Source organism: Polyodon spathula, chromosome 14 (assembly GCF_017654505.1).
Source record: "Polyodon spathula isolate WHYD16114869_AA chromosome 14, ASM1765450v1, whole genome shotgun sequence".
NCBI classification, from domain to species: Eukaryota; Metazoa; Chordata; class Actinopteri; order Acipenseriformes; family Polyodontidae; genus Polyodon; species Polyodon spathula.
In genome coordinates, this window is record NC_054547.1 from 3,105,640 (window position 1) to 3,131,874 (window position 26,235).

Here is a 26,235-nt window from a genome sequence, read left to right on the forward strand (position 1 = left end):
GCCTAGGGAGAAGTAATGAAATCAAATACATAAATCAGAAAGAGAAAAGATTTCGGGGGCCCTGTTTTGAAGCACGTTTCAGTGAGGGAAAGCAGGTTAAAACTTGAACGGGTCTTAATGAACTGCTTCTTGCTAGGTTTATACTGTTACATGTGTTTTATTCCTTTGAGCCAATCTGCCTTTAGACTTCAAAACAAGTGTTTGAAATGTTACTTATCTGTTCACTAAAGGATGGACTGTGCTATGCATAGTAATTGTTTCCCCCTCAGTGCAGGCAGTCAGGGAGTGATATAATAGAAGCATGAAGGACCGACTCTCCTCAGAGACGGTAGGCTGGATATCTCTAGCTCAGGACTAAATAATTCATATTACGCTCAGACTGCACCTTTGAGATAATGTCACACTCACATTTCTGTGGAATAATAGTTTGGAAACATTTCTGTGTTTAAAACAAAACAAAACAAAAACACTGATACAAAACAATTCAGTAATCTTGAGATTTGTGTCAAGTCAGAAACAGAGTGTGACTGAAAGGGAGAAGAAAAGAGGTCAGGATGGGGTAAAATGTCCAGAGTATAGCGTCGAGGTCAGTCAATAGCATAAGACCATGACGGCAAGTCAGAGCAGGGACTGGCTGAACCCAGGAAGACAAACTGCACGGTATTCAACAACACGGACCGATACATCACACTTGTGTTAGGAAACAGTGTAAGAGCTATTAAATATGGAAAGCAGGTAGAAATGCAACGGTTATGTACGAAAAGAAACCTCAATACAGTTGTGTTCAAGTACCTGTAGTAAACATAGTACAATATTAACACGTCTTAATACTTTCCCGTGCATGAGTAACACACACATACTGCACCTGGATGGTCTGCCAACTTAACGACCATAAAGCAACCCTGCAGTATGAGACTGGCTTTGCTTAGACTCCTCTGGGGCCCTGCCTCACTGGGTGTAACCTGACCCGGCCAAACCCACATAAGGACTGCATGCACACGATTCTTTCTGACTGCTTCAACACCCACGACTGCCTTTCAGTGAATGTGAAGCGCAGGTCTATGATCACACAGAGCAGTGGGAAGAAGCAAACTGTTATACTCACTGCAAGCCTAGACTTAATATAACCTGAGGCCTCTTTAAACCTCTTAAGCCACATAAACGGTATATATACAGGGTGATTAGAAAGTAAGTTTGCCACATCAGTGATGTGGTAAACTTTCTAAACACCATATATATATATATATATATATATATATATATATATATATATATATATATATATATATATCATACTCGAGCTCTAACAATCACTTTTCTTACAATTATAACTGTTTAAACTACAATATACAGTATTTTTATTACTCACACTATAAATTACTCACTGCCCTTTGTGTGTGGTGCTCTGCGATGGGCCGGCGTCCCGTCCAGGGTGTAGTCCCTTCCTTGAGCCCTGTTTCTGCCGGGTTAGGCTCCGGCTCACCGCGACCTGTAAAGGATTAAGCGGTTAATGATAACGGACGGATAAATTACCTGCCGTTCACAGGTCGTATTCCGAACAGCAGGGTGCGCAAGGCATTCATTTAGTTTCGGAAGTCTTATACCAGCCCGACTCCTACTTTTTCGTCTGCACTGGATTGTCGATGAAAAAAAAAAAAAAACCACAAACGCCCACCTCTTATGAGCTTGCAATCACTTGCAACAGAGCTGTTCAAAATGGCGGCAGCTTCCTCTCTCCAGCTGCCGTTGATACACAATTTAAACCGGAGAAATGCCCCAGTACAGGACACGGACAGCCCCGAGAACCGACAAGATGACGAAGTAGTAGGAGTCGAAGGGCCCAGCCTGCGAGTTTTAGCAGATTTGGAGCCCGAAGAGATCGAGAGGAGGTTGGAGAAAACTCGCCGGGAGCTGAGCAACAGGAGAAAAATTCTCATGAAGAACCTGCCGCAAGACATTAGTAACCAGGTAATGGTGATTCTTACTATATCTGAGTCTAATTATATTGGGGTTCTGCGCACTGTCAATTTAAATTCTCGTAAAGCCTTGGTTGATATGTTTGTTGTCTGACATGTACGTTTAAAATGAGTTATTAGTAGCCAAATAATCACTTTTTTGCACACACTTATGCAGTTCAACGAGTTGATAGTGGCGATCGCGATATGGACTCTACATTACAGTGGGAAGTAGCCATAACACAAACGAAACAAAACGAGCCTGCTGTGTATAACTAGGCGCATACAGTTAATTCTACACGTATTGCAATATCAAGTGTTGCAGCCGCAGGTATTCCTTGACGGAGGTACGTGTTCCTGGAAGGTAATTATTCACCTGACACAAACACGAACAATGGGAAAGTGATTGGATTTTGTTCATAAAAAAAATAAAAGCATCATTTTGATTCCAATAACACTATCTCGTAGTAGCATCGATTACCGTGAAATTGTCATTATTATTAAGCCTGAGCGCACGCGTCTTGGTTTTGTTGTTGCACCGTTCGTTCTGTGGTATATCGCAGTGTGTACTGCCTGTTTATTTTTAAAAACATGCTTTGCAGGTTCTCATGATTACAACTACATTGCATGATCTCACTCGCCCGAGCTGTAATACGTTCTTGCTGATATGTTCTGTATGTTTTTATCAGTTATTATTTTGAGAGCATTGTCCCAATTTTGACGTTGTGAAATGTAAACTGCCACCCGTCTAACATGGGCACCTGCTGAGTGATACACGACATGTCGGTAAAAACTAAGAGGTGAACAAACTGTGGTGACGAGTTGTCTCAAAGTTGGCTCACGGATATGTAACCTCTTGTCGTAGTTTGGTTTGTATGCAGTTCAAAAAAGGGAGTCCATCTCTTTGTATTGCCTTTCATCTCGTTGTCCAGATCCCCTGGAAGCCCAACATATATATCCAGTTCTGTGCTATCTGACATTACTCCTGCTGCAGTATCAGCGTTTGCATGTTGTTAAATCGGCATTGCATGAAATAGTATTGTTTTCGGACATTAACACAGGCTACACGGCAGACACCTATCCCGCAGGTGAGGGGGAACACTGAGCCGTCTTTGTCATGTTATGGGAAGCATTGCAAGGCCATACCACCTGGCTTGGCGTGTCAGTTGCGCAGGAACGATACAACCTCATTGGCCAGCAGCACACTGTATCACATTTGCATGTTTATGGTAATCCTTGCCTTGACAAATGTGACTGTCAAATGTGTTTACATTTGTTTATCACTCATTTAATACAACTAAGAGTATTTAAAAGTGAAACATTCCTTTAATTTTCAGTAGTTAGATGTCCCAAACAATCTAACCAGCCAAGCAAGGATGGGGAGTTATAGTAGCAATAAACGAGTACATACATACCCAGTGGATTTGCCAAGGCTACCTAAATAAAATTACACACAGAAAAGTGTATATTTTACCAGAACCTTACTGTGGGGTTACAGGAACACTTGCTTTTTAAAAATATTTTTGCAGCTGCAACAGTAAATACCTTTCCCCTGAATACACACCTCACTTTGTTAACAAGAGGGAAACAATAACACTGATGAAACGTTTATTTACCTGACTTTGCATTTTATAAGTTTCACCATTGAGGAAATGTTTTGAAGTTGTGAATGATCCTGATTATTTGTGTTATTTGTCTGGTTCTTAATGTTGTATTTATTTATTTATATTTAGTTATTAGTATTATTGTTGTAATTATCTGCAGGGTTTTCCTATGCATGCATAGATCTTGTCTTCCAAATTGATCTGTACCATTTTGTTCCACACTTGCAGAGCAATGTGAACTCTGTCCTCCTGTACCCATTGCTAGACTGTCTGTCAGATGCTGCAGCAGTTCCCTGTCTCAGTTCATTAATGTTGGCTATTGCATACATACGTTATGAACACTTAAGACATGGAGGCTGACCAGTGTATTTGTATAAGAAACAAACGTTTACATATGCAGACGAGGGCAATGAGCGAGCGAGCGAGGGAGTCTAAACTCCTGTTGTCAAGACGTTATTTTGAGCAAGCAATTTTCTGCCAAGCTGGATTTAACTTTGCATACAGGTGTAACTAGTAAAGAACTCAAGCATATCCTAAGTGTGGTAGGTACACTGTTTTGGCACATCACAGTTCTAACACAGCCACACAATGTTCTGTAGTGCGTGATTGTACCTTACTAAGTATCTGGCTTTAAAAAATAATACAAATCTTAAATAGAGCTTTGAAAAGCAGCTGGAATAATAGAAGCAATTTTGTACATTACTGTCCCTAAGGGGATGTTTCATTGTGACATCATGCTTATGATGACACCCACCTATGGCTGTCCCAAAAGCTAATTAGAATGTGATTGCAATGCAATTCATAGGCTACAGTATATTGACAATAGTATTGGCTTAATAGAAGGGGCCGTGCATACTGTTTGCAGACTTTTTTACTGTCAGCTTTTCTAATGTGTGTGTGCGGCTTTTTATTTATTTTTTTCCCTTTCTGCTTATTAGTGTTCTTTAAAGGTAGCTAGCTGTGACATGAAAAGCCTAATGTATCTAATATATTAAGATGGAATGTGAATAATTCAAAATACTGTTTGTACAGTACTGCAGCGGTTGTTAATAGGTCCTTGAGGAAATTTGCAGGGTGCTGTACTGTAGCTATAAGTATAACGCCAATGTAATTATCAGAATTGGCAGATGTATGTGTATTAAGCTGGCTTCATCAAGTCCTTGGTCTCTACAACCCATGTGACTCGTGACTAGACCAGCTGCAGTCTGTTTTAGCTCAAACTTTCTGCTTTGGTTGGACCTGGTCCTCCTGATGGATCAATAGTACCCCCAGTTGCTTTGCAGAACGCACCAAGGTAAATAAATGATCGCCTATAGGATTTAATGCAGTTGCTGATTTAAATGTTGCTGTCTTTTAACTCCATATAATTCTCTCTGGTATTTTTCCCCACCAAGGTTACTAGCTAATCCCCTTAAAAAAAATAAAAATAAAATAAAAAAATGAATGCATGAGAGTGGAGTTTTCAAAGAGTGTGTTCCACACTCAAAGCACATTGGATCAGTTTGCATGACATGTCTGCAGTTTGCATATTTAATTCAAACACTCGGGCATGTCTGCAGTATGTGTTTTAAAGGTCTGCATGCAAAAAAAACTAATACGTTCTTGCGTTTTATTTTTTCTTGCAGGAAGTTCATGACATTTTAAAAGAATATGAGCTTAAATACTGTTATGTGGACAGAAATAAAGGGACAGGTGAGTCATTTTGTTTGTTTTATTTTGAAACCTTTTTAATTAATGTATCTGGTGAAGATTATATTATAAATAGTACATTTCAGTGTGACTAAGTGCATTACATATGCAAAACTTTCTGCAAGTATACTGTGAAACAGTACAGAATTGCTGCAGTTTGTGAATTTTATAAATGAAGCCATTGTTTGTCAGGCATTGTGATTTTTGTGCATTTGTTACATTTACAGTACATAGAGAATTGTGCAAATCTATTTAATACATTTTTAGTAACAGTATATCTTTTAAATGTAATTTAATTGACTTATATAAACTATGTGTACTGTAATTTCAAAGGTGCTTGAGTTTCCTAAGTTTATAAGTACAGACTCTGAAATGTCTTTGTAAAATTCATAACAGGAAAGCAAAGCATTTTATTTTTTGCTACTGGACCGGCATTTAAGTTATGTGCAGGTCTTGGTGTAGTGACTATCCTTACCCACAACCCTTTAAGAAATTACCAATGATCTGGCACTCTGCTGTAAAAACATACAAACTTCATCCAGTTGTGTCTGTTCTAGTCTTGGTGGTAGTAATGTTATGCTCCAGCCACAGGTATCGTGGTAGAATGACAGATACTTTAATGAACTCTAATTGATTGGTAGTAGTTCAATACTTTATTGGTTGTGTACAATTCTTCAGATTGCTGGTATTTTAATAGTAAATGTCACGGCTGTCCTCTAACATCTACCAGTTTTTCACAGCTACTGTAGCAAGCTGTAGAGGACAGTCCAATTTGCTTTTAATGATTTTATCATCTTTTACTAATTCTCTAATTGTTTTTTTGTTATTTTTATCGGTAAAGCACTTTGAGGCAATTTATCACGAAAGGCACAATAGAAGAAAGAAAGATTGAGTGTTTGTTGCGTTTGTATTCAATATATAAGACGCAGACTCCTGTTGGGGTGAATCCTGGTATGGCTGTATATAATGTTCGACCCTGCTGTGTTATTGAATTGGTTTCAGATTGATGTATTGTTATGTAATGCTGGCATGCTGCCGTTTTCCTTCACTGCAGGCCATGAAGTTTCAGGCGCTTGAGCACATGTCGCCCACCAGGAGAGGCAGAAGGTGCCTGGAGAGGTTTTCCACTTGAAACTCTTGTTTCAGTATCAAAGCTGTTGAGAGCACACTCGTTCTAACCCATAGACCACAGTGCTGCAGGAATGGGTTTTATAATTGCAGCATGCTGGAGCCCTGAACTCTGTGTGCTTCTCTAGAAGAGGGAACACAGAAGCAAAGTCTGCCTGGACTGGTGTGGAATTTCTTGAGCTGTAGTCATAGTTTATCCTTTCAACTCCAGCATACAGTGAATAATGCGTAGATTGTAAAAAAAAAAAAAAAAAAAAAAAAAAAAAAAATAATAATAAAATCCTGCTAATTTTTTTTTTTTTTTTTTTTTTTGTGGAATCCTAAAGTCGTCAAGATGGACCAAAATCACACTTGTTCACTTATTTTATTAATATTTTGACATTCTGCAAAGAGCAGATTTTGAACAGACTTAATTTTTGCTATCGGTCAGTATAGTTTTGCACAAATGTGATGTCAAGTGGATTAAGAATTCTCAGGTTTACAGAATGCTTCCTTGTAAACATCAGCTTGAACATCTGAGCCTTCAGATCTTCGTACTGTTACCGTCATCAGCTTGAGGGCTGTGCGTCCTTGGGGGGCAGGAGCCCCCCCGACCCGTCCCCCCCCAGGGGGGGGGGTCCCCAGGGGGGGGGTCCCCCGGGGGCGTGAACACGCCCACACTCCCTGTCTGAGCTGTCATCGGCTCCAGAGGTACGCAGACACACCGCCATTCATAGACATCTGTCAGCGCCTTTTTTGATTGGCAAAGAAAAGTAAAGATTATGGATCCACCTGGGCCCCATCTTGGGGCTAGTTGGGTTACAAAGTTAGCCTTCTGTGTGACTTATTTCATTGTTTCTTACACATCAACGCAAAAGCTCCCTCAAAAAGTGCAGAACTTCAATGTGTATATGTATCTATCTCTCTATATATCTATTTATCTGGATATATCATAATTTGGTTAACTATACTTATTTATCTTAACTATACTTATTTACTTAGAAGTGCTTTTTATAATATATATATATATATATATATATATATATATATATATATATATATATATATATATCATATATATATATATTAATATATAGATATATATATATATGTTTTCACAATTATCCCCCCTTTTAATATAGATATATATATAGATTTAGTAATTGCCAATTGTTTTCATTTTCTCCCCAATTTGCAATATCCAATTATTTTTAGGCTCAGCTCACCGCTGCCACCCCTGCACTGACTCAGGAGGGCGAAGACGAACACACGCTGTCCTCCGAAGCGTGTGTCGTCAGCCGACTGCTTCTTTTACTCAGTGCAGGCTCACCATACAGCTACAGCGTCAGAGGACAACGCAGCTCTGGGCAGCTTACAGGCAAGCCCGCAGGCACCCTGCCAGACCACAGGGGTAGCTGGTGTGTGGCGAGCCGAGGACACCTTTTTATCGGATGCACCACTGGGGAGCCAGGCAAATCTTTTATTGATAAGATATTAGCATGTAATTCCTTGTGAATTGAAGCTAATTACTGCAGGGTCAGCGCCTTGCTTGATAATGATTACCCTTGAGTAGCTTCAATAATTTTGCGTGATCCATCTCCACTGAGATGGCAGACTTGGGAAATCTCTTCCATGATACCATTTGTAATCTGTCATGGAGCTGTCGGGGTAGCCTTGCTGAATAGCACACCTCTCACCATCTGTCACAATTTATAATTGGTAGAAAATCTCCATATACCCCTATCTGCTTCATGTTTTCTAACATTAATACAATATTGGCAGGGATCTTTCAGGAGCAATAAGATGAGTGAATTCAATCTAGTTCTAGTCGCTCATTTTACAATTTACTGATGAGCTTTTGCTATTGGTTTTAGTATAATCTGTGTCTAAACATTACTTTTTATTAAATTGAATTTTGGAGGATTTACTGATTGTTTGCTTGTTCTGCACTATTGCAGGGTTTTTAAAACGCAGAATGAGAACTCCTCTGGGGCTGCTTGCATTTTAATAAACCGATCTATTGCTTATTTTACGTAGCCTACATTAAAAAATACAGTCCATTTATCAGCTAAATTACATCTCAATAATATTATTATTATTATTATTATTATTATTATTATTATTATTATTATTATTAATGTTCTGATGGATCCTGCAGTTGTGGCACAGTAATAATGGATGCAGTGGGATTAGTGTTCATAATATTTGACTTGCCTCCAGCTACTTTGCAGCTTTTACAGAAGAGGACCCTCTAGGGGTCCCTGATAGTGTGTTCTAATATATTCTGTTTTCATATTGCTCTGGAAATGAGGGGCAGCATGCATTAGCTGTGAAGCACTTCCCTGCCCCGACGAACCCTTTGGTTTTGCTTTCACGTCGTTCTGCGTGGGTGGTGTTTCTCCCACTTCTGGATGGTATTGATGCTTGACAGTGAAAAAGATTGTCATTAATTGAACTGATCATGAACGTGGGTGGTGGTACTTCTGTAATAATAAACAAATCTAATCGCTGCTACTTATAATTTGTGCATTAGTGAAAACAGACAGACCGGTAGGTTAGGTTATTAACATTTTCCTTCTGTTACAGTGGAACAGATTTTTTTTGCTTGATTTATGTTACTTTGTTATCGGTAAGACATATCACACACACTGAACTAAATCTCAACCACTTATTCGTGGGCTAGGTTGACCCTAGGAAAATTTGGGGCTTGTATTTTAATCCTACATTTAGCCAACTGATGCAAACATGACCGGTCGCTACTTGTTGACAATCAAATGTTTTTTGAATGATGAACAAACTTGACTTATATTTGCTATGAAAGCATGCTCTCCCCCATTCTCCTTGAACATTTGCCTTTTAATAAAAAAGTTTTATCATACATAATAAGTAATTACTATAGGTTAAAAAAATATATAATATATCCAATTTTATCGATATTTATATATATATATATAATATATATAATATATTTATATATAATGTGTTGTATAATATTTACTTATAATTATATATATATATATATATATATATATATATATATTATATATAATATAATATATGTGTGTGTGTGTGTGTGTGTGTGTGTATATATATATATATATATATATATATATATATATATATATATATATATATATATATATGTATATATGTATGTGTGTGTGTGTGTGTGTGTGTGTGTGTGTGTAATTTGAAAGCCTTATGGTGCACTACACCTTCAGTAGAGACAGTAGTCCCCATAACCTAAATCAACACAAATTAGCTTTCTGCCATGAGCAAACACTTTACTCTCGTTTCATTCATTTTGTTTTCCACTTTCAGTATGTTTCACACTATGATACACCCCTGTCATTGTGAAAGACCCTTGCATTAGTAATTGAGCCCTAGTGGTCCAGGGCTCTGTCAGACAGTGGTGAAGGCAGATCGCCAGGACTGCTCTAGTTAATCTGTCATGTACAAAGGACATTTCTGTGCTGGTCAAAAAACCTGCAGAGACTGTTAATGTGACCATAATGTAAGCCAGCAGAATTTGATGTGTTCACTTACCGGTTGTGCTGAGAGACAGTTACATACACTATAGTGATGTCATATAAATAGAATTCAGCCATACAGTATGTTTGGTGAAGAGAATTCTAAGATGAAGACCCTTTCATTGTTATTTATTGATATATATATATATATATATATATATATATATATATATATATATATATATATATATATATATATATATATATATATATATATATATTTTTTTTTTTTTTTTTTTGAGAATTGGTATAGATTTTTCATTGAAATAAATATTAGTAGCCAAGGTTTATGTTGATAAATTGCTTTCTTTAAGTCGTTCTTTTATTCTTAAAACTCAATAGCAGTAACTGGGTTAAGTAGTTCTCTTTTTTTTTTCTCAAATTGGATTCATTATTTTTTTTCTATTAGCTTTAGTATCTGTGTCTAAACATTGCTTTTATTAAATAGAATTTTGGAGGATTTAATGGGTTACTGTTTTTAAACCTTCAGATTTCAGTTTATAAATGTGTCTTAAAAACATTTAATTTATGTTTCTGGAAAATATTAGAGTTAGATTAGGTGCTATAAATCTAATTCTAATACAGGAGTGGCTGCATTTAAATTATTAGCTATAATTCTAATTCTTAACATAGGCGTAAATTGTATGTCAACACGATATTAATATATTAACAGTTTGTGAAGATATATATATATATATATATATATATATATATATATATATATATATATATATATATATATATATATATATATATATATATAATATAATATATAATTTTAAAATTACAATTGTTCCGGCTGCAATTTTCTTTTATCTATGGCATTGCCATTAAGATTACATTTTCTAAAACCTGACCTTATTTGTTTAAGCCAATATGTAAATTGACCACTCCATAGGAAGTGTACGACATGGGCCCAGTATGTTTTGCATTTGATTCTTGTGATTTAAATTAGTAATGTTTATTATTCTTCTCTCTCTCTCTCTCAGCGTTTGTGACGTTATTAAACGGGGAGCAGGCGCAGGATGCCATCAGTATATTCCACCAGACTAATCTCAGGGGAAGAGAACTGTCTGTCCAGCTTCAGCCAACAGACTCCTTGCTGTGCATCACGAACCTGCCCCACACCTACACTCTGCAGCAGTTTGAGGAATTGGTCCGCATGTACGGGAACATCGAGAGGTGCTTCCTGGCTTGCAGTGAAGTCACAGGGCATTCCAAGGGTTATGGGTTTGTGGAGTACATGAAGAAGGACTCCGCCTCGAAGGCCAGGTCAGAACTGTTGGGCAGGCAGCTGGGGGATCGCACTGTCATGGTCCAGTGGACAGATGTCAACCAGCTGACTGCTGACAGCCTTCATTCCAAGTGTCTTTGTGTAGATAAACTTCCTGCAGACTTCGCTGACAGCGAAGAGCTGGAAGAAATGTTCTCCAGAATAAGCAAACCTGTTTTCTGCCAGGTACGTTGCTGTATTCTGTTAGTACGGTAGGTATGGAATATTGGTGCCAAAGAAAAGTGTGGAATGGAGTTTAAGTGTTTAAGGTGCAAGACGTAGCTAAACTGAGTGGCTGGGTTTGAACATTAAATAAAACAAAAAATAACACATTAAATGGAATATTTTTTCAGGAACCAGGGTCTGCCAGTAATGAATTAGTTTTTCCTTGATCTCGATGTTCTTTCTGCAGTGTTTGTCCTGTAATTGAGCAGCGGTGTTTGGTTAGTCCTGGCTGTGCAGTAACACTGAGGAGGGAGGGGGGAGTTAATAAACTCAATTTGTTGTTTTTGGTCAGCCAGAGCAGAGGCTTTTAAAAAGGCTGTTTCTGGAGACCCAGAGTGTAGTGCTTATGTTGCTGAGGGCACCTACTTGCACTGCTTACTGCAGCAAAGCCGCATCTAATCTCCTAATACACTGAAAGTGAGTTGCTGTCTGCAAGACGGGATTCTGGAGGGCAGACAGCACCTGGGAGTCAAAGGGGGAAGAGAAGCAGCATTTGTTTGAGCTTCAGTAAAATAATGTGAGGAGCAAAATCAGTGCAACAGATTGTTAGATTGTTGATAGACCAATCATATCCTGAATTTAGAAGTATAGCTTAGATTTTAATTCCAGCTGTTCTTTTTATTAATTGTTTGACAAAAAAAAAAAAAAATGTTCCCATCTCCATATAAAGACTTTATGGACTATATGCTTAATGCGTCTTGTTGAAAACAATCATGTTTGGCAATTCAGTCAGTGTGTGAGTTCCTGCTGCTGAATGTAGATTTAAAAGCTTTCCCATTTCAAATATTGTTCATGCTGTTTAATAGCTATTCTTTTATAGCACTTTTTTTTATGAACAGTTTTTTCATTTAAATTGAGAACAGTTACTTCATACCTTTTTGTGCTTTTTTATGTAGAAGTGATTCTGTTACCCCATTGGTAGCAATCATTTTCAAGTTAATGAGGTGCCTCTGCTTGATTAATTGATCAAAAAAAAAAAAGTTCCTAGTGAAAAATGACTATGTAAGTCACAAAATATACATGTCTTCGTTGATTGACTGATTGCATATTGAAAACCCCATTGCCAGTATTTTCCGTCACTTACACTGTGTAGTTCAGTGCAGTATTTTTTTCTTCTTCTAATAATGTAGTCCAGTGCAGTTATTTATTAATTTTTGTCCTTCTAATAATGCAAAGATTGAAAAGTGCCCTGTGGTAAAATAACCAACTGTGATCCAACAGGGCTGTTTTTAAATACTGTCCGTTCCATTCTAAGTAGCAGAGACATTGCCAGGATCAGAAGTGCTCCGGTGCTTGAAAAGGCTAGAATGACGTGCTGTTCTTCACTCTGGTGTTCCCTGTGGCTTGTACAGGTCAGGTGTTAAGACCTGCAGTACCCTGTTGTGCTGCATAACATTCAAGCTGGGTAACCAGACTTTTAAATTAAATCTAATACGGAAGAAAAAGTTAACTTTGTTCTGAAACAAGAAAAGGTGATGCATTGTTAATCTAATTGAGGGTATGAACAATAGATTTTCCTAGACCTGTACATTTACAGGAGGAAGAATCCAAATATAGGACAGATTCATTATTTATTCACCGGTAATGCTTTATCAAAGTCTGGGAGCCAAAGACGGCAAATCTTGACAAAAATCACTTAGCATAAATACTTGCCACCCACATGGTACTTCTAAATTGACAAAAATAAATCTATTATGCCACTGTTTGATTTATTATAACCAAGACTTATCAACTTCTCTTTAGGTGAAGTTGGTCCTGTAGCAACAAATCTGTTGCCATTTTCTTAAATTCCATCTTGTGTCGGCACCTGTGTTATCTTATTTTGTGTGGTATTTACTTGAATCTCTCCGTCTAGTTTGAGTACAGCTTGGCAGACTGGAGATTTGAGTGTGGGTTGTATTTTCAGGTTTGCCGGCACTTGCATTTAAAAAAATCAATATCATATGATTCCATATGTGGGCTTTGAGGTGCATTATTGCAGAGCCTGTTCACACATATATTCTATAGCAGTCATTGCTGCGATTGGAGCCCCTCTTGATGGAAAAGATCCTTCCTCTCCTTTTATTAAATCTTCCACCAGCCTTCAAAACGCATGTTCACCCTGTGTGATCTGCCTCGATTTGTACTCGTTTGTAATGCTTGTCTAATGAATGTTGGGACCCTCTTGCACTGGTCTTGCGTTTTACCCACAGAGTCGTGGTGACCTCCTCTTCTGTTGCGTTTGGTCCCATAGCTTGCTCAGGATGAAGGCAGCCCCATTGGAGGCTTTGCTGTTCTGGAGTACGAGACTGCAGAGCAGGCTGAGGAGGTCCTGAGGGAAATGGACAGGCAAGTGATCAGAGGCAGTGAAGTCCGAGTTTCCTTCTGTGCGCCGGGGACTGCAGGCAGGAGCACGCTGGCCGCACTCATCGCTGCACAAGGGGTGGTAGGTTGTGTGAATTGCCTCCCCCATTGCTAACAAATCGCCGCTTGCAGTACATAATTCCCAGGTTTGCACATCTGACAGCATTGTAACAAATTAGCAGGATCAATTATTACAGTAAGAAAAAAAATCATTGCAGTGATAAAGGGACATGGTGTGTGTGTGTGGATAGATTAGCCTATATACTGTAAACAGTATATTCAAAGAAAAGCTGTCATTTAGAAAAATGTTACAGAGGGATTTGGGTCTTGCTGTGCATTCCAGTCCATGCAATATGGATCTTTCTGGAGTGAAATGCAGTCAGTGATTGACAGGTATATAGCCCATGTTGCACTGGAAAACAAAAGAATTCTAAAAGACGAAAAAACAAAAACGGTAGGTTTGATTGACAGTCTCAGTCGTCAGCATTTTCTACAAGACGTCGGGGTTGGTAGTAAATATGTATTCTATAGAAATGTGTTGGGATCTTTTGACTTTAAGATGCTTACTTTTCAGTTTGTGAAACTAACAGAGATGGACTTTGCTGTAGGGATGTGTTTGACAGCATCCTCTGAAATAGCTAGAGGTAATAAACAGCCATCCAAGCAGAGTAATCCAGACTGACAGGATTTCTTTTTTATGAGGTTTGCATCTCCAGTTCACAATAATGCTGCTACTCTAGCTGCATATTAGTGGGCAAGTAAAGCATGTAGCTTGTCCAAGGTCTGGACCAAGTTCAGTAAAGATAGCTGTTCAGAGCTTAGTATACTGTATGTTAGGGTAAAATAATAATACAAGGTTTCTTCTCTGGTTAAATTAAATTATTCTGTGGGAAATCATGGTCCTGCAATCGGATTGCTTGTATGTTGAAAGTGGGATAAAGCAATTTTGTTTTTAGTTCTACTTGTCATATCCAGTTAGAATTAAAGAATGTGAAAGCAGAGAAGGCTGAGTTCCATTCTTCCAAGCAGCTAACCTGCTCATTTAGAGTCCACACAAGGACAGACGAGTGTGCTGGTGTATGAGTGCTGTTGATATTACACCACTGAGCCCCATCTGGAAACACACTGCATGGTCTTGGGAGTGGATCAACAATTTTATAATGAGGGAAAGGAAAATGGAGTGGTGGTATCCTCCTGTGTGGCCTGTCAATTACAAAGCAGTGTAGGAGAAGTCTGCTGTGTGTCTTCTGCTACATTTTAAATGGGTTCAACACTTGGTCATTTTAGTTGTGCTTATTTATAGAGCAACTTGGAATGGGCCACAGATATGAGCTCTCTTAAAGTATTATGTTTAGGTTCATTTAGTTGTCATTTCTTAAATGTAGGATTTTGTTCTGGCCATGCCAGTCTGCTCTGCCTGATGTACTTGAAGGTTTTACTCGGTTCTGAAAACTACATTGAGGTCACCCCCCTGGAAAACCAGTGCACGCCAATGCAGATGGCCTTCATAACCACACAGTACCCAACAGGTTAGCCACATGCAAACTGAAACACACAGGATATATGAGAGGGGCGTAGTAAAGATTGATGCAAAAGGAAGGCAGTTCTCATGTTCACCATGCAAAGTTTTGTTTGCAATTAATTAAATGGTCATCGCATTTGGCAGTTAAGAATGCGCACAACACCTGTCCTGGCACCATGTCATAGGTTTTAATACATTGGATTTAAATTGTTATTTTTTAAATAGATGGCTAACAACAAGAAAGGCCTTCTTCCTGAGCCGAGCATTGCCCAGATGTTAAACAGCATGAGTAACCCTGCAGCACTACAAGTCCTGATGAGACCCTACCAATCTGCCACTGCTGGTAAACCTCCTGGTGAGTACATGCCAAGATGCACTTCTGATGGTCATGTTGACAAAGCATGTACCCCAGTGCTCCATTTTCAGCATGTGTTTGTGTAAAACTTCTATTATTGCAGAAGCAAGCAAAAAAAACAACAGAGGTGCCTGAAGTAACATGATACAAGGGTGAAACATGCATTTCCTTTTCTACCCTTTTTTGCCTCTGGTCTGTAATCAATTTTGGGAGCATTACACATTTCAGATAAAATGTTTGTCAGCTTCTGGATCAAAGAAGTGAATAGGTCACTGAGCTGAGCTGCCAGTCCTGACTGTGTATTTGTGTTTCTGTTTTAAAGGGATTGTTGGTCTACCTCAAGGCATGCCCTTCCTGCGCAGCCCACCATTAACTGCAGCGCTGCTGCAGCTTGGAAAAGTCCAGCAGGTGTGCTAGATTAGAGCATTGACTTGTACTTTAGAGACACCGTGGAACCCCTGTTTGTGCGTTCACTGTGGATCTGATCTGTATTTGAATTAAAACTGTTTTGCAACCAACCCTCAAACTAGGCAATGTTTGGAGACACCCACATACATCTGGAATTGCTAGGGAAAAAAAAAAAAAAACTGAAAATGAATATTTATGATTGTCTCTGTATTATTACTCCCCCCTCTTGTGTGTTGATTCAAAGTGTTGAATGTGAAATGATTGATAGATATTTTCACAGCCTGAAACAACCTGTTTTCCTATATAATTGTAATTTCCATGCCGCTTCCTTTCTTGCAGAATGCCATGCTTGGTAATGGGCTGGTATTGCAGAATATCTGGCGGATGCAGCTTGCACATCAGCAGCTAGTTCAGCTAAAGGAAAAGCAGGCAAACCATGTGAGTATGAAGGAGGCATCATTCAATTGGAAGAGAAGATACAATTGCAGTTCTAGTTCAACAAACTAATAGTCTTTCACTTTTTATAAATCCTCTTTTAACGTTACATTTTACAGTACAATTCTGTTAGTTTTGGCAGTAATGAAGACGTACTTTAGGGTTAATGCTTGTGGAAGAGGCACCGGTTTTCAGTTCAGGATGTGGGGTCCTGTGACACAGGGTAGACCTGGGGTCAATTCTAATTCCAATTACAGCAGCATTCAAGAGGAGGGGGAGCGGGTTTACCTCCCACTAACTGGGTGAATGCATGTCATTTGTCAAGGCATCCAGCCTCCTTGGAGATCCTTCCAGAGTGTTGCTGCAGAAGGTCATGGGGATGCGAGCCCCTCCTCCAGTGAATATGGGTAAAGGGCTTTTGGGAGACTCTCCTAATGGTGAGTTCACGTTGCACGGAATTAGATGCTGATCGGATACTTGTTCATTCTAAAAGATCTGTTTGCTTTTTATGCAGAAGAACATTTTGCTAGTCAAATCACAAGAACACCTTAGAAGTTAATTAAAAAAAAAAAAAACATCTGCAAGTTTATTTCCATAAAAGTAATAAAGGCAATTAATCCTCCCTGCTCTAAGTATTAGGTCACCCATCAAACAATGAAATGGTGTAGTTTCTTCTTCATAAATGTATTCTTGACGGTGCAGCAAAGTGAAACTGGATCCCGTACATCGACTTGGAGTACAGAAGCCTTGTGAATACAACCTGCTGTGCTTGGCAGTACAGCAATAGCAGACGAATTGTGGATTTTACATTTAAATGTGACCAGTCAGGTTTCATCAGTTCTAGACCTCATGGGGGTTGTGCTTCAGTTTTAAACTTCTGTTTATAAATTGTATTGAGTATTAATGTGTTGCCTAGACTATTATAGGTATGTCTTCTTTATTCTATTCCTTCATCTCTATGCTGCTGATTTTAAGTTTGAACCTCACCTGGTTTTATTGGGTTGCTTGCACTTTGTAATTTGTCTCTTGTTTTCCAGGACCCCCCTTGTAAACTAGGCCTCGTCTCAATGGGGAAATCTCCTGGTTTTAAATAAAGAGATAAATGCAATGTATTTCCCTTGTAGGTTTGTCTTCAGAGGCAGGTCCAGCAGCCCCTCAGACCCCAGGAGAGCAAGCTGGGATGATGGCGTACATGTCCAGTCGACGACACCTGGTACACGCTGCAGTGGAGCAGGACGGGGGAGCGGAGACACAAGCCAGCGCCATGGGGGGCTCAGCTGGGACCCCTCAAGGCGGACACGGCTGTCATCAGGGCCTTCCAAATCCAATTGTGCTTGCAGGAGCACAGAAGCAGCAAAGTCTGCCAGGGAGCAATGATAGCAGCTCCAGTGCAGGGGTAAGTGGCTCATTTATCCTCTTTAAGGCTGATGGTTAGGCCTGTATACAGTGTTGGTGTTTGGTGTTTGTCTTGAGAGTAAAATGAATACATCACTCACCTTTTAGAGTATAGGTGTTTATTCCGAGCTGCTGTATATTGTTTTACTGCATCGTTATTAAAACCTGTTCATTGTGTAGATGTGCTACTTAATACCAAGACTTTCAATTTATTTTGAACAGTTGAAACACTGACTGAGGATGTCAATCACATCCAACACCCAGCGTGATTGACTTTGTTTTAGAGGCTTAAAGCCAATCGGGAAAAAACAGAGGTTATCTAGTGAAGAGACTCTGGTCTAGTCGAGTAGGGGTCTTTCTGATTCATTGTCACCAGTTTTAGGACTATGCCATGTAAATGCCAAGATGGGTCTAAGATATTATAGGGATTATATGTTAATCAAATAATTACACAGAAATAATATGCAAGGCTTGAATTGAAGATTTAAAGGTAAAGGGTTTCCATTGAAATCCATTATGGTTTTGTTTGTTTTTTTGTTTTGTTTTTTTTATCCCATTAGATGGCTAAAGTTGTTGTACGATTAACAGGTTTCATGAAGAACCCGTTCTGCTCAAAATAAATGCTTCACTGCAAACGTTGTGAACTATTACATCATTCTGTGCACTCCTTAGCCCATTAGTGCCATTGTCCTCATTTGATAATTTACTCTGACAGATCACATAAATGCTGCTTGTGTTCTGTTTTTTATTTTTATTTTTATTTTTATTAGTAAATAAATAAAAACTGGAAACAAACTGAAGTAGGATGCAGTACAGCTGAGTGTTGAGAGATCTCCTTTCCACACAGTGGTTGAATTTAATTCTCAAAGCATAGTTGTTACTTGGCCACATGAAGTGCATGTGCAAGGGAAACAACAAGATCCCTGTTGATCTCTTTACAGACTGCGTCTAGCAGCCAGACATCCCTGCTGGGAGAGCCACCTAAAGAACTGAAAGTGCCTTCCAACCCGTATCTGAACATGGCGAGCGTGCTTCCTGGCATGCTCTTACAGGGTAAGCAAGCAGCATTGGCATAATTCATCTGGTCATATATTTGCTCATTACATTTCTGATCATCACGCTGTGTTTCTTGGAGAAGGTACAGGATTGTTTCATTTTTAACCTCTTGCAGTGGCACTGTCCTAAATTGAAATGTTCCCAGAGTCCGATTTTTTTTAATTCTTGCTAATATTCTCAAATGGGCTGGGGAATTAGTCATGACTGAACAATACCTATATTGTAACTATGTTGGCTGTTCTTTTGTGTGTTGTCATTGGTAATGTGGCTTGTGTATGTATATGAATGGATTTATTTATTTATTTTCTTTTTTAAAAACTGCAGCTCCACATGGCAGTAAACCTCAGTCATCTCAGCATCACAGTGGAGTAGTTTACGGATCTACACTGAATCCTACTGTCCCTCAGACTTCTGGATTGTATGCAGTGGAGAACACTACTGATTATTCTCAGCAATACGGAGAGTATTCACAGGTACACTGGTAACATTTTCATTCTAATAGTGTTCTAAAAGCCTTCTGTGGTTATGGGAACCTCATCTAACAAGCTTAACTCCAGATTCCATTCTATTGCAAAGCTACTCTTCTAACAAGCAAGCAACTCTGATGCAGAATATCGACCCGTTCTGCACACAGCTGAGCTCGAACGAGCACCATTCCTGTCTGCTTTCTGTTATTGGTGTTTGAGAGTGAAAGTTTCAGTGAGACTCTACAGGTAAATCCCATGGCTCTTGTGAAGTTTGTATTGATGTATTTTTCATGTTAATTGAAGGAAGCCATGCAGCAGTGGTATCAGCATTATCAAGCACAGGGCTATTCCAGTAACTCCTTGGAGGCAGGGCTGGTCGAGTATGGAAAGGAACAGACCGAGGTGAGACCCAGCTTTTTTTTACTGTCTTCTGTTTTCTGTACTCTCTCAAATCCACTGATAGTGGAGGCGGTGGTATGTAGGTATGTTTGTCACAATTCACAGATTCCTCCATATGTCTTCAATACCCTTACCCAGTTGTCATGAAAGGGTAATATTATCTTGTGTTCTTGAGAGTATCAGATTCTGGAGATATATGGGTGGGTGCGTGCGTGTGTGTCCGTCCCTACATCAGTCTGCATGTTGCACTTTCATGTCGCACTGCGATTAGTATGAACATTATTTAGAGCATCAGAATCGGGATGTGGGGGCCATCTGTCTGTATGAATCAGTGTGCATGTCTCGTTTACATTGTTTGCATAGATATAGATAATGGCTTTTCAAAGTGTCATGAAACTTGGTCATTTCTATACTATACTGTTGATGTGTCCATGGTTATCAACATCATCATTAGCTCCAGTGTAGAATGTATGCTGTGGCATGGAAATTATGACAAGTTTGTTTTACTCCTGAAGATGCTTCTGTACTGTAACACAGTGCTTACAGTGAAATATCTGACCACATGTATGTGTCTGCAGTGTGTGTTTGTATCGAAGCTCACACACAGGTATGGTTTGAAATCACTGACGTATGAACGGTATTTTTCTCTTCTACCAAAGATGTCTGCTTATGCACAGCCAACGTCAAGCCCTTCAGACACTTACTACAACCAGGTAAACGTTCAGCTGATCAGAAATGCCCTTGAAAGGTTTAAACTAATTGCGTTTCTCTTGCTCTGTGAAGCAGTGTAACTGACTCCCTTTCTTGTACACAGGCGACAGCCGCAGCAGCCTATGGGGATTATAATTCTTACATGCAGGCTGTGTCTCAGCACTACTCTCAGACACACATGGCCCAAGCAGCTTTACAATCAGGTTATCAACAAAGAGCAGCAAACAAGGTAAAGTCAAATCTCATCATACGATTTATGATTTTTCTAGTCTTGTCCTACCTTTTTATCTCTGACACTGGATTTAAACTTGGGTAAATCCCACCACTTAACATTACATCAGATGCTTGCAGGGATTCAGTATCGTTGCAGAATTGCATGTGTTTTTTCACCTGCACTGGACTGTCCTGATTAATACTGTAGATCTGTATTTGGCAAAAAGCTTCTCAACCCCTCTCCCAGAGCTATCTGCTACAGAGCTCTTTTGAGCACAGGAACTCTAAGCCAGCCTTGATGCTATTAGTCATCCTTGATTCTGAACACATTTCACACAGTTTTAAAAACTAAACACATGATTCTTTAACACTGTAAGCAAATGGAAGTTGAGGCTGTTAGATCTGTGTTATATTTTATAAAATGTCTAAATGCCAGAGTGTTGTGTACAGAGCTGATCTACAGTACATACATTCTGTATTGATGTTGTCATTCTTTCAGGAGGCAGACATGACCAAAGCTGTCTTGGGGACCTCGCTTCAGAGTGCTAGCAATGGCAGTGTCAGATGCACTCCCCAGTCGGCTGCAATGCCAGCGTACAACTCTGTATCCTTGATGTCTGGATACCTGGTCGGACAGCCACCAGCAGCCAGCTCTGTGACCCCTTTACAAACTGGACGTGCTGGCTTAGACTGGAACCAGTACTATTATGTAAGTATTTTGTAATGGGGACATTTTGGGGCTTAGGAAAGCAAGTTTTAAGGTATGCGGGTAGACCGTTGCGTTCAAGATAAGGTTTGGGGGCTCTGCTTCTCCCAAGTAGACTCTTCTCCTATGCAGCTGGGTTTTAATGAACCTTTTTAGATCTAGCTCAGGGTTTTGGGGCACAACAACAAAACACTAAACTTATGATCACTTAACCAATCAGATGCACATTTTCCACTGGTTTGGAAACTGATTTCGTTTTCCTTAACTCATTTTTCTATAAAGAACAATTCGAGAGGTCAGAAGCGAGATTATTCCCATCTGCCTTCCCAAGAAGCAACACCAGAGGAAGGATATGTTGGTCAGCATTCACAGGGGCTGGGGGGTCAATATGCAGACTTATATTTCAAAAAGAAGAGAATTTAGAGGGATTGCAGCACCAGCGGTACCTCTCGGTTTTATTTCCCCCATGTGCTTTTTGGTACCTTTGCTAAAGTTGCTGGTGTCTTTGTCTATGCCTTAACTCTGAACTGTGTCTTCTCAGTTGATGTTTAAAAAGAGAAACATATTTTCAATATAAATGTGCATTTTTATAATGCAACTTACCTCTTTTTGTATGTGCATTAATGCAGAGATCTTATTGCTGGTTCCCGAATGTTCACGACTGTTCGTGTTAAGGGTCGTCTTAAAATAAATAAATAAATAAATATTTAAATAATGGAAGAACTCCAACCCTGTATAAATTTCTGCTTTTTAATAAATGGTGAAATTTGCTGAATTCCCAGATAGTGTTTTTCAGTCTGATTTGATTTACAAAGTTTTGCACCACAGGCTTTTTTGATCACCTGATATCCACATCCAACCAAGCAAATATATACTTGAACCAGTTTTTTGCAAGGGTAAGACTTGTACGTACCCTACTGTGGGTTTTATTTGAGTTTGATGTTTGTATTTGTTTTTGTTATTTTAATAAATAATTGAGGAATGTATTTTCAAGAATAGATAAATGGATACTTCATTTTTCATGCTTTTATTTGAACTGTCAGAAATTTAGAAAATAATAATTGTATTCATAACTATGTGTGTATTTAGTATGCTGTTTCTAGCCTAAAATATGAATGAGTTTAACCAGAAGACTTTGCTATTACAGTACATTCCATTTGCATTGAGCATAAGTAATATATATATATATATATATAACAATATATATATATATTATAGATATATTATATATATATATGTGTAATGTATGTGTACACACACATGTATCTGTTTATTTACTGGAAAGTTTGTAAGCAGACACATTTACTGGTAGTTTTTTTTTTTTTTTTTTTTCATTTAGCTGATGTACTTTATTTGGTTTTGAAATAGAATATACCGTATATTGATATGTAAGATGACTGACTTACAATTATTTAAAATCAAGCAACCTATTCAGCTTTCTTTTATATTCAAGATTTGTAAATGAGAATTATTTAAAAATGTCTTGTGTACAAAATCTTTTAATCAGCCACTGGATCCAGACAGTGTTATTAATATATGCATGGCTTGTTAACTGAGTTGTTTTGTTTTCTTTCTTCTGTGACATTTTTCAAGATGAGCATATTTAAGTGTCACATTTTTGAACCTGTAACTTGTGAAAGTCAGTGTTGCTACTTAATTGTGAATCTCTTGACTAATAAGATAGTAAGAACATTAAATTTCAAGATTTGTAAAGCGTTTGATTCATGAAGGAATATAAAGTAATGACTTAATTTACTTTTTTGTTTTTCTTTTTTATAACAGTAAACCTTTTTAAGCGACACTGATAGCTTTTATATTCTATTATATTGTGCTTTTGTGTTTTTTCAGATTAACCGAGCAGTTTCAGTCATTTCAATAGTGGCTTCTACACATTGACACATCTTTTAATTTGAATGACCCAGATTTTGATATTTTGACTGCAGGGGGTATATTGAATATGTTTCACTGAGCCATTTTAAAAATATGGACCATGTTGAAAATGTTTTCAATTTCACCAGACTTTGTTATTGGTATGTCCATTGTTCTGCATGGAAACGTAGGTATAAAAGAAATGCTGTTTTGAACCAAAAAAATACGATTCAAATAGATTAAAAAATAAATGGGGGAAAAAAAAACAAATCTTGATTTTGACATTATTATTGTGCTGTGTCTATTTTATGGCTAGTGCGCGCTTTTAAGTGTTCGAAGAAACAAGATCTTAAAGGCTTATTCCTAGCTCCAGCAGAAGAAAATGTGCTTTATACATTTTGCATGGTTCTGTAGATCTTGGATTTGATGATACTTGGTGTAACACTGCCCTCTGGTGTCAAGTAAACACTGGTATAGTCTTCTACAGACTAAAGAAACTAATGCATAGATTGTAATTACTATTACCATGCAGCTAAAATAAATGTGCATTTGTAACCATCTTAAATATTATTTTAAAACACTGTCTCCCCCCTTGTTTTTGTGACCTTGTCACATGTCCATGCTTGCAGGTAGCAGTCCTTGCAGCAAAATCACTTAACGTGAGACGAAATTGGAGGAAAACAAATATAAAATATATATATATATATATATATATATATATATATATATATATTTATATATTTATTTATTTATTTTTTTAATTTTTTAATTCAATAAAGTGGACATATAAATGCATAACTTCTTGGCAGCAAATACAAACAAAAACAAAGTTTTAATGCCAGTGGTTTAATGTCCCTTGTCTGTAGCTGCACAGACAGTTGTATCTTTTCGAAACAAAAATTAATAAAAAAAAAAAATACACTTCTTAAGCTGAGAAAAAACATAAACAAATTATAAAAACTAAAAGCATGTGATGTATTTACAAATGATATAACCAGTGAACTTAAGACTTGCTGACTTTTAAGGAACGATTATTACTATCAGGGTTTAAGTACATTTGCTTGTGTCCTTGAGGGAGCAGCTGCTTTCACATTCAATTAGTAAAGAGTACAATTTTCTATGCCAAAGCTGTTTGCACACCTGTTTAATAATATTTGAGTATATAAAGAAGACACATGCTCAAAGAAAACAGACAAAGGAAAAAAGTGCCTGAATGTATCTGACAATACAGAACAATTCTGTCATATTTTATAGGATTTCAAAGTGGTCAAATTCAATCCATGACAGATCCAGTTACAGTTTATCTATAACCCTCTCAAATGCATTTATTAGGCTTTTAAAGGTGGTCCTGTTGTTTGGAATGTGTTCCCAGCACTTCTTCATTTGGGCATAAATCTGCAAAACATCAGAAATGGGAGGGAGGGAGGGGGAATCATAAGGCGTTATGCTTCGGCTAGTGATTCTGAATTTAAAAAATAACTAGAAGAGCGCTTGTGAACAAAACACATCTGCACTATTCCTGACCGTACATACAGACAGGTGTGACTAATGCAAGTAAAGATTAAACACATGTTTGGTTCAGTTCTGTAATGAAACATTATTGGAATATGAAAGAGCTGATTTTATAAAACCATTATCTGAAGATTAAAACTGAAGGGGCTAGTACTGAACAGTGCATTATGGCACGACTATGGCGTCCTGATCATACCTCTTCTGGACAGTTTGCTGGACACTGCAGCCGTTGGCCTTCCTCTAGCACTCTCACAAGCCTAGTAACAGTCATCTGACCTTGAGTTGGACCAATCATTTTCAAAAACATCTGCAAATCATAGGAAATAAAAAATGAAAACATGAAACTTTATGTATGAAATTTAAGCATCATTAGGGGGGCAACTTGACTTCTTGTAGTATTCAGATCTGGATTGTTTGAAACAAAACCAAAAAAAGCCATACTAAACAATCTGGTTGCACAGAGCCCGTTCAATACTCATATTGAATTATGTATAGTTACCTTTGTGCTAGTGTGGATCTGTGAAACCCGGTGTTAGGAAGCTGTGAAGTGTTATAAAATCGGCACAGCCAATGCTAAGTGGTTCTGTTTCTGTGGGCATTGTGCTCAGGTATGGATTATTAAGTGGTTCTGTTTCTGTGGGTATTGCGCTCAGGTATGGATTATTAAGTGGTTCTGTTTCTATGGGTATTGCGCTCAGGTATGGATTATTAAGTGGTTCTGTTTCTGTGGGCATTGCGCTCAGGTATGGATTATTAAGTGGTTCTGTTTCTGTGGGCATTGCGCTCAGGTATAGATTATTAAGTGGTTCTGTTTCTGTGGGTATTGCGCTCAGGTATAGATTATTAAATGGTTCTGTTTCTATGGGTATTGCGCTCAGGTATGGATTATTAAGTGGTTCTGTTTCTGTGGCATTGCGCTCAGGTATAGATTATTAAAGGTTGTTTACCGCCATTGGGCTGCACTCAGATGCACAGTAGGTTAGCAGTTCATACATGGTAACTCCAAATGACCAAACATCTGAAGCAATGTAAAACTTGCACTGAAGCAAACATTCTGGGGCGTACCTTTTTAAAAGAGAGAAAAAAAAAGACAAAACAAAGACATCAAGGGCCTGGAATGGAGGCTAATTTAGACCACTGGTGAAGTGTCCCCCCCCAAGAAAAATGTCCCCAGTGTATGCTGGTTATTGCACATACTGTATTAGGCTGGAGAGGGGAAATGCAGGACTTTGTGAAGTTAAAAAAAAAGTTAGGTAAATAGACATGAAAATTGTAGAGGTAAGACAATTGGGTTGCATCACTTCTGCTGGAAACCTCACAGTATGCTGGCAGCCTTTGTCTCCTGGGCTGCTCTCCTGCTGTTAACGTGTAGGTACGTGTTTACCCTACAGTGACTGATTCATTACCTGAAACGCTAGCTTTCCATAAACACGTGGGTGTTCATTTTTCCAACACTCATTC

The 26,235-nt window shown here is 38.3% G+C and overlaps 2 protein-coding genes across 6 annotated transcripts in view; one reads left to right on the forward strand and one right to left on the reverse strand.

Annotated features, from left to right (window-relative positions):
* The first annotated feature begins 1,557 nt into the window (after positions 1 to 1,557).
* raver2 (ribonucleoprotein, PTB-binding 2) lies at positions 1,558 to 22,563 on the forward strand. Of its 2 annotated transcripts, none has more exons than XM_041271475.1 (16): positions 1,558 to 1,968; positions 5,185 to 5,251; positions 10,875 to 11,344; positions 13,617 to 13,808; positions 15,474 to 15,603; positions 15,926 to 16,011; positions 16,351 to 16,449; positions 16,772 to 16,883; positions 17,571 to 17,842; positions 18,783 to 18,894; positions 19,222 to 19,370; positions 19,668 to 19,766; positions 20,423 to 20,476; positions 20,578 to 20,703; positions 21,187 to 21,291; positions 21,676 to 22,563. In XM_041271475.1, exons 1-16 carry the CDS (start codon positions 1,681 to 1,683, stop codon positions 21,814 to 21,816), a joined length of 2,502 nt encoding a protein of 833 aa, XP_041127409.1. In that variant the 5' UTR covers positions 1,558 to 1,680; the 3' UTR covers positions 21,817 to 22,563. The 2 variants fall into 2 exon arrangements, with proteins under 2 accessions (XP_041127409.1, XP_041127408.1); XM_041271474.1 differs by having other exon boundaries at positions 21,187 to 21,396; positions 21,676 to 22,561.
* A 1,529-nt stretch (positions 22,564 to 24,092) lies between these two features.
* The window catches only part of jak1 (Janus kinase 1), a 28,092-nt gene continuing 25,949 nt past the window's right edge, over positions 24,093 to 26,235 (reverse strand). For all 4 annotated transcript variants that reach the window (XM_041269682.1, XM_041269681.1, XM_041269680.1 and 1 more), the window contains exons 22-24: positions 25,722 to 25,839; positions 24,971 to 25,081; positions 24,093 to 24,657 (exon numbers count right to left, since the gene is read on the reverse strand). In XM_041269682.1, coding sequence (XP_041125616.1) covers positions 24,556 to 24,657; positions 24,971 to 25,081; positions 25,722 to 25,839 — 331 coding nt within the window. In that variant the 3' untranslated portion in view covers positions 24,093 to 24,555. The remainder of the gene's footprint in view (positions 24,658 to 24,970; positions 25,082 to 25,721; positions 25,840 to 26,235) is intronic.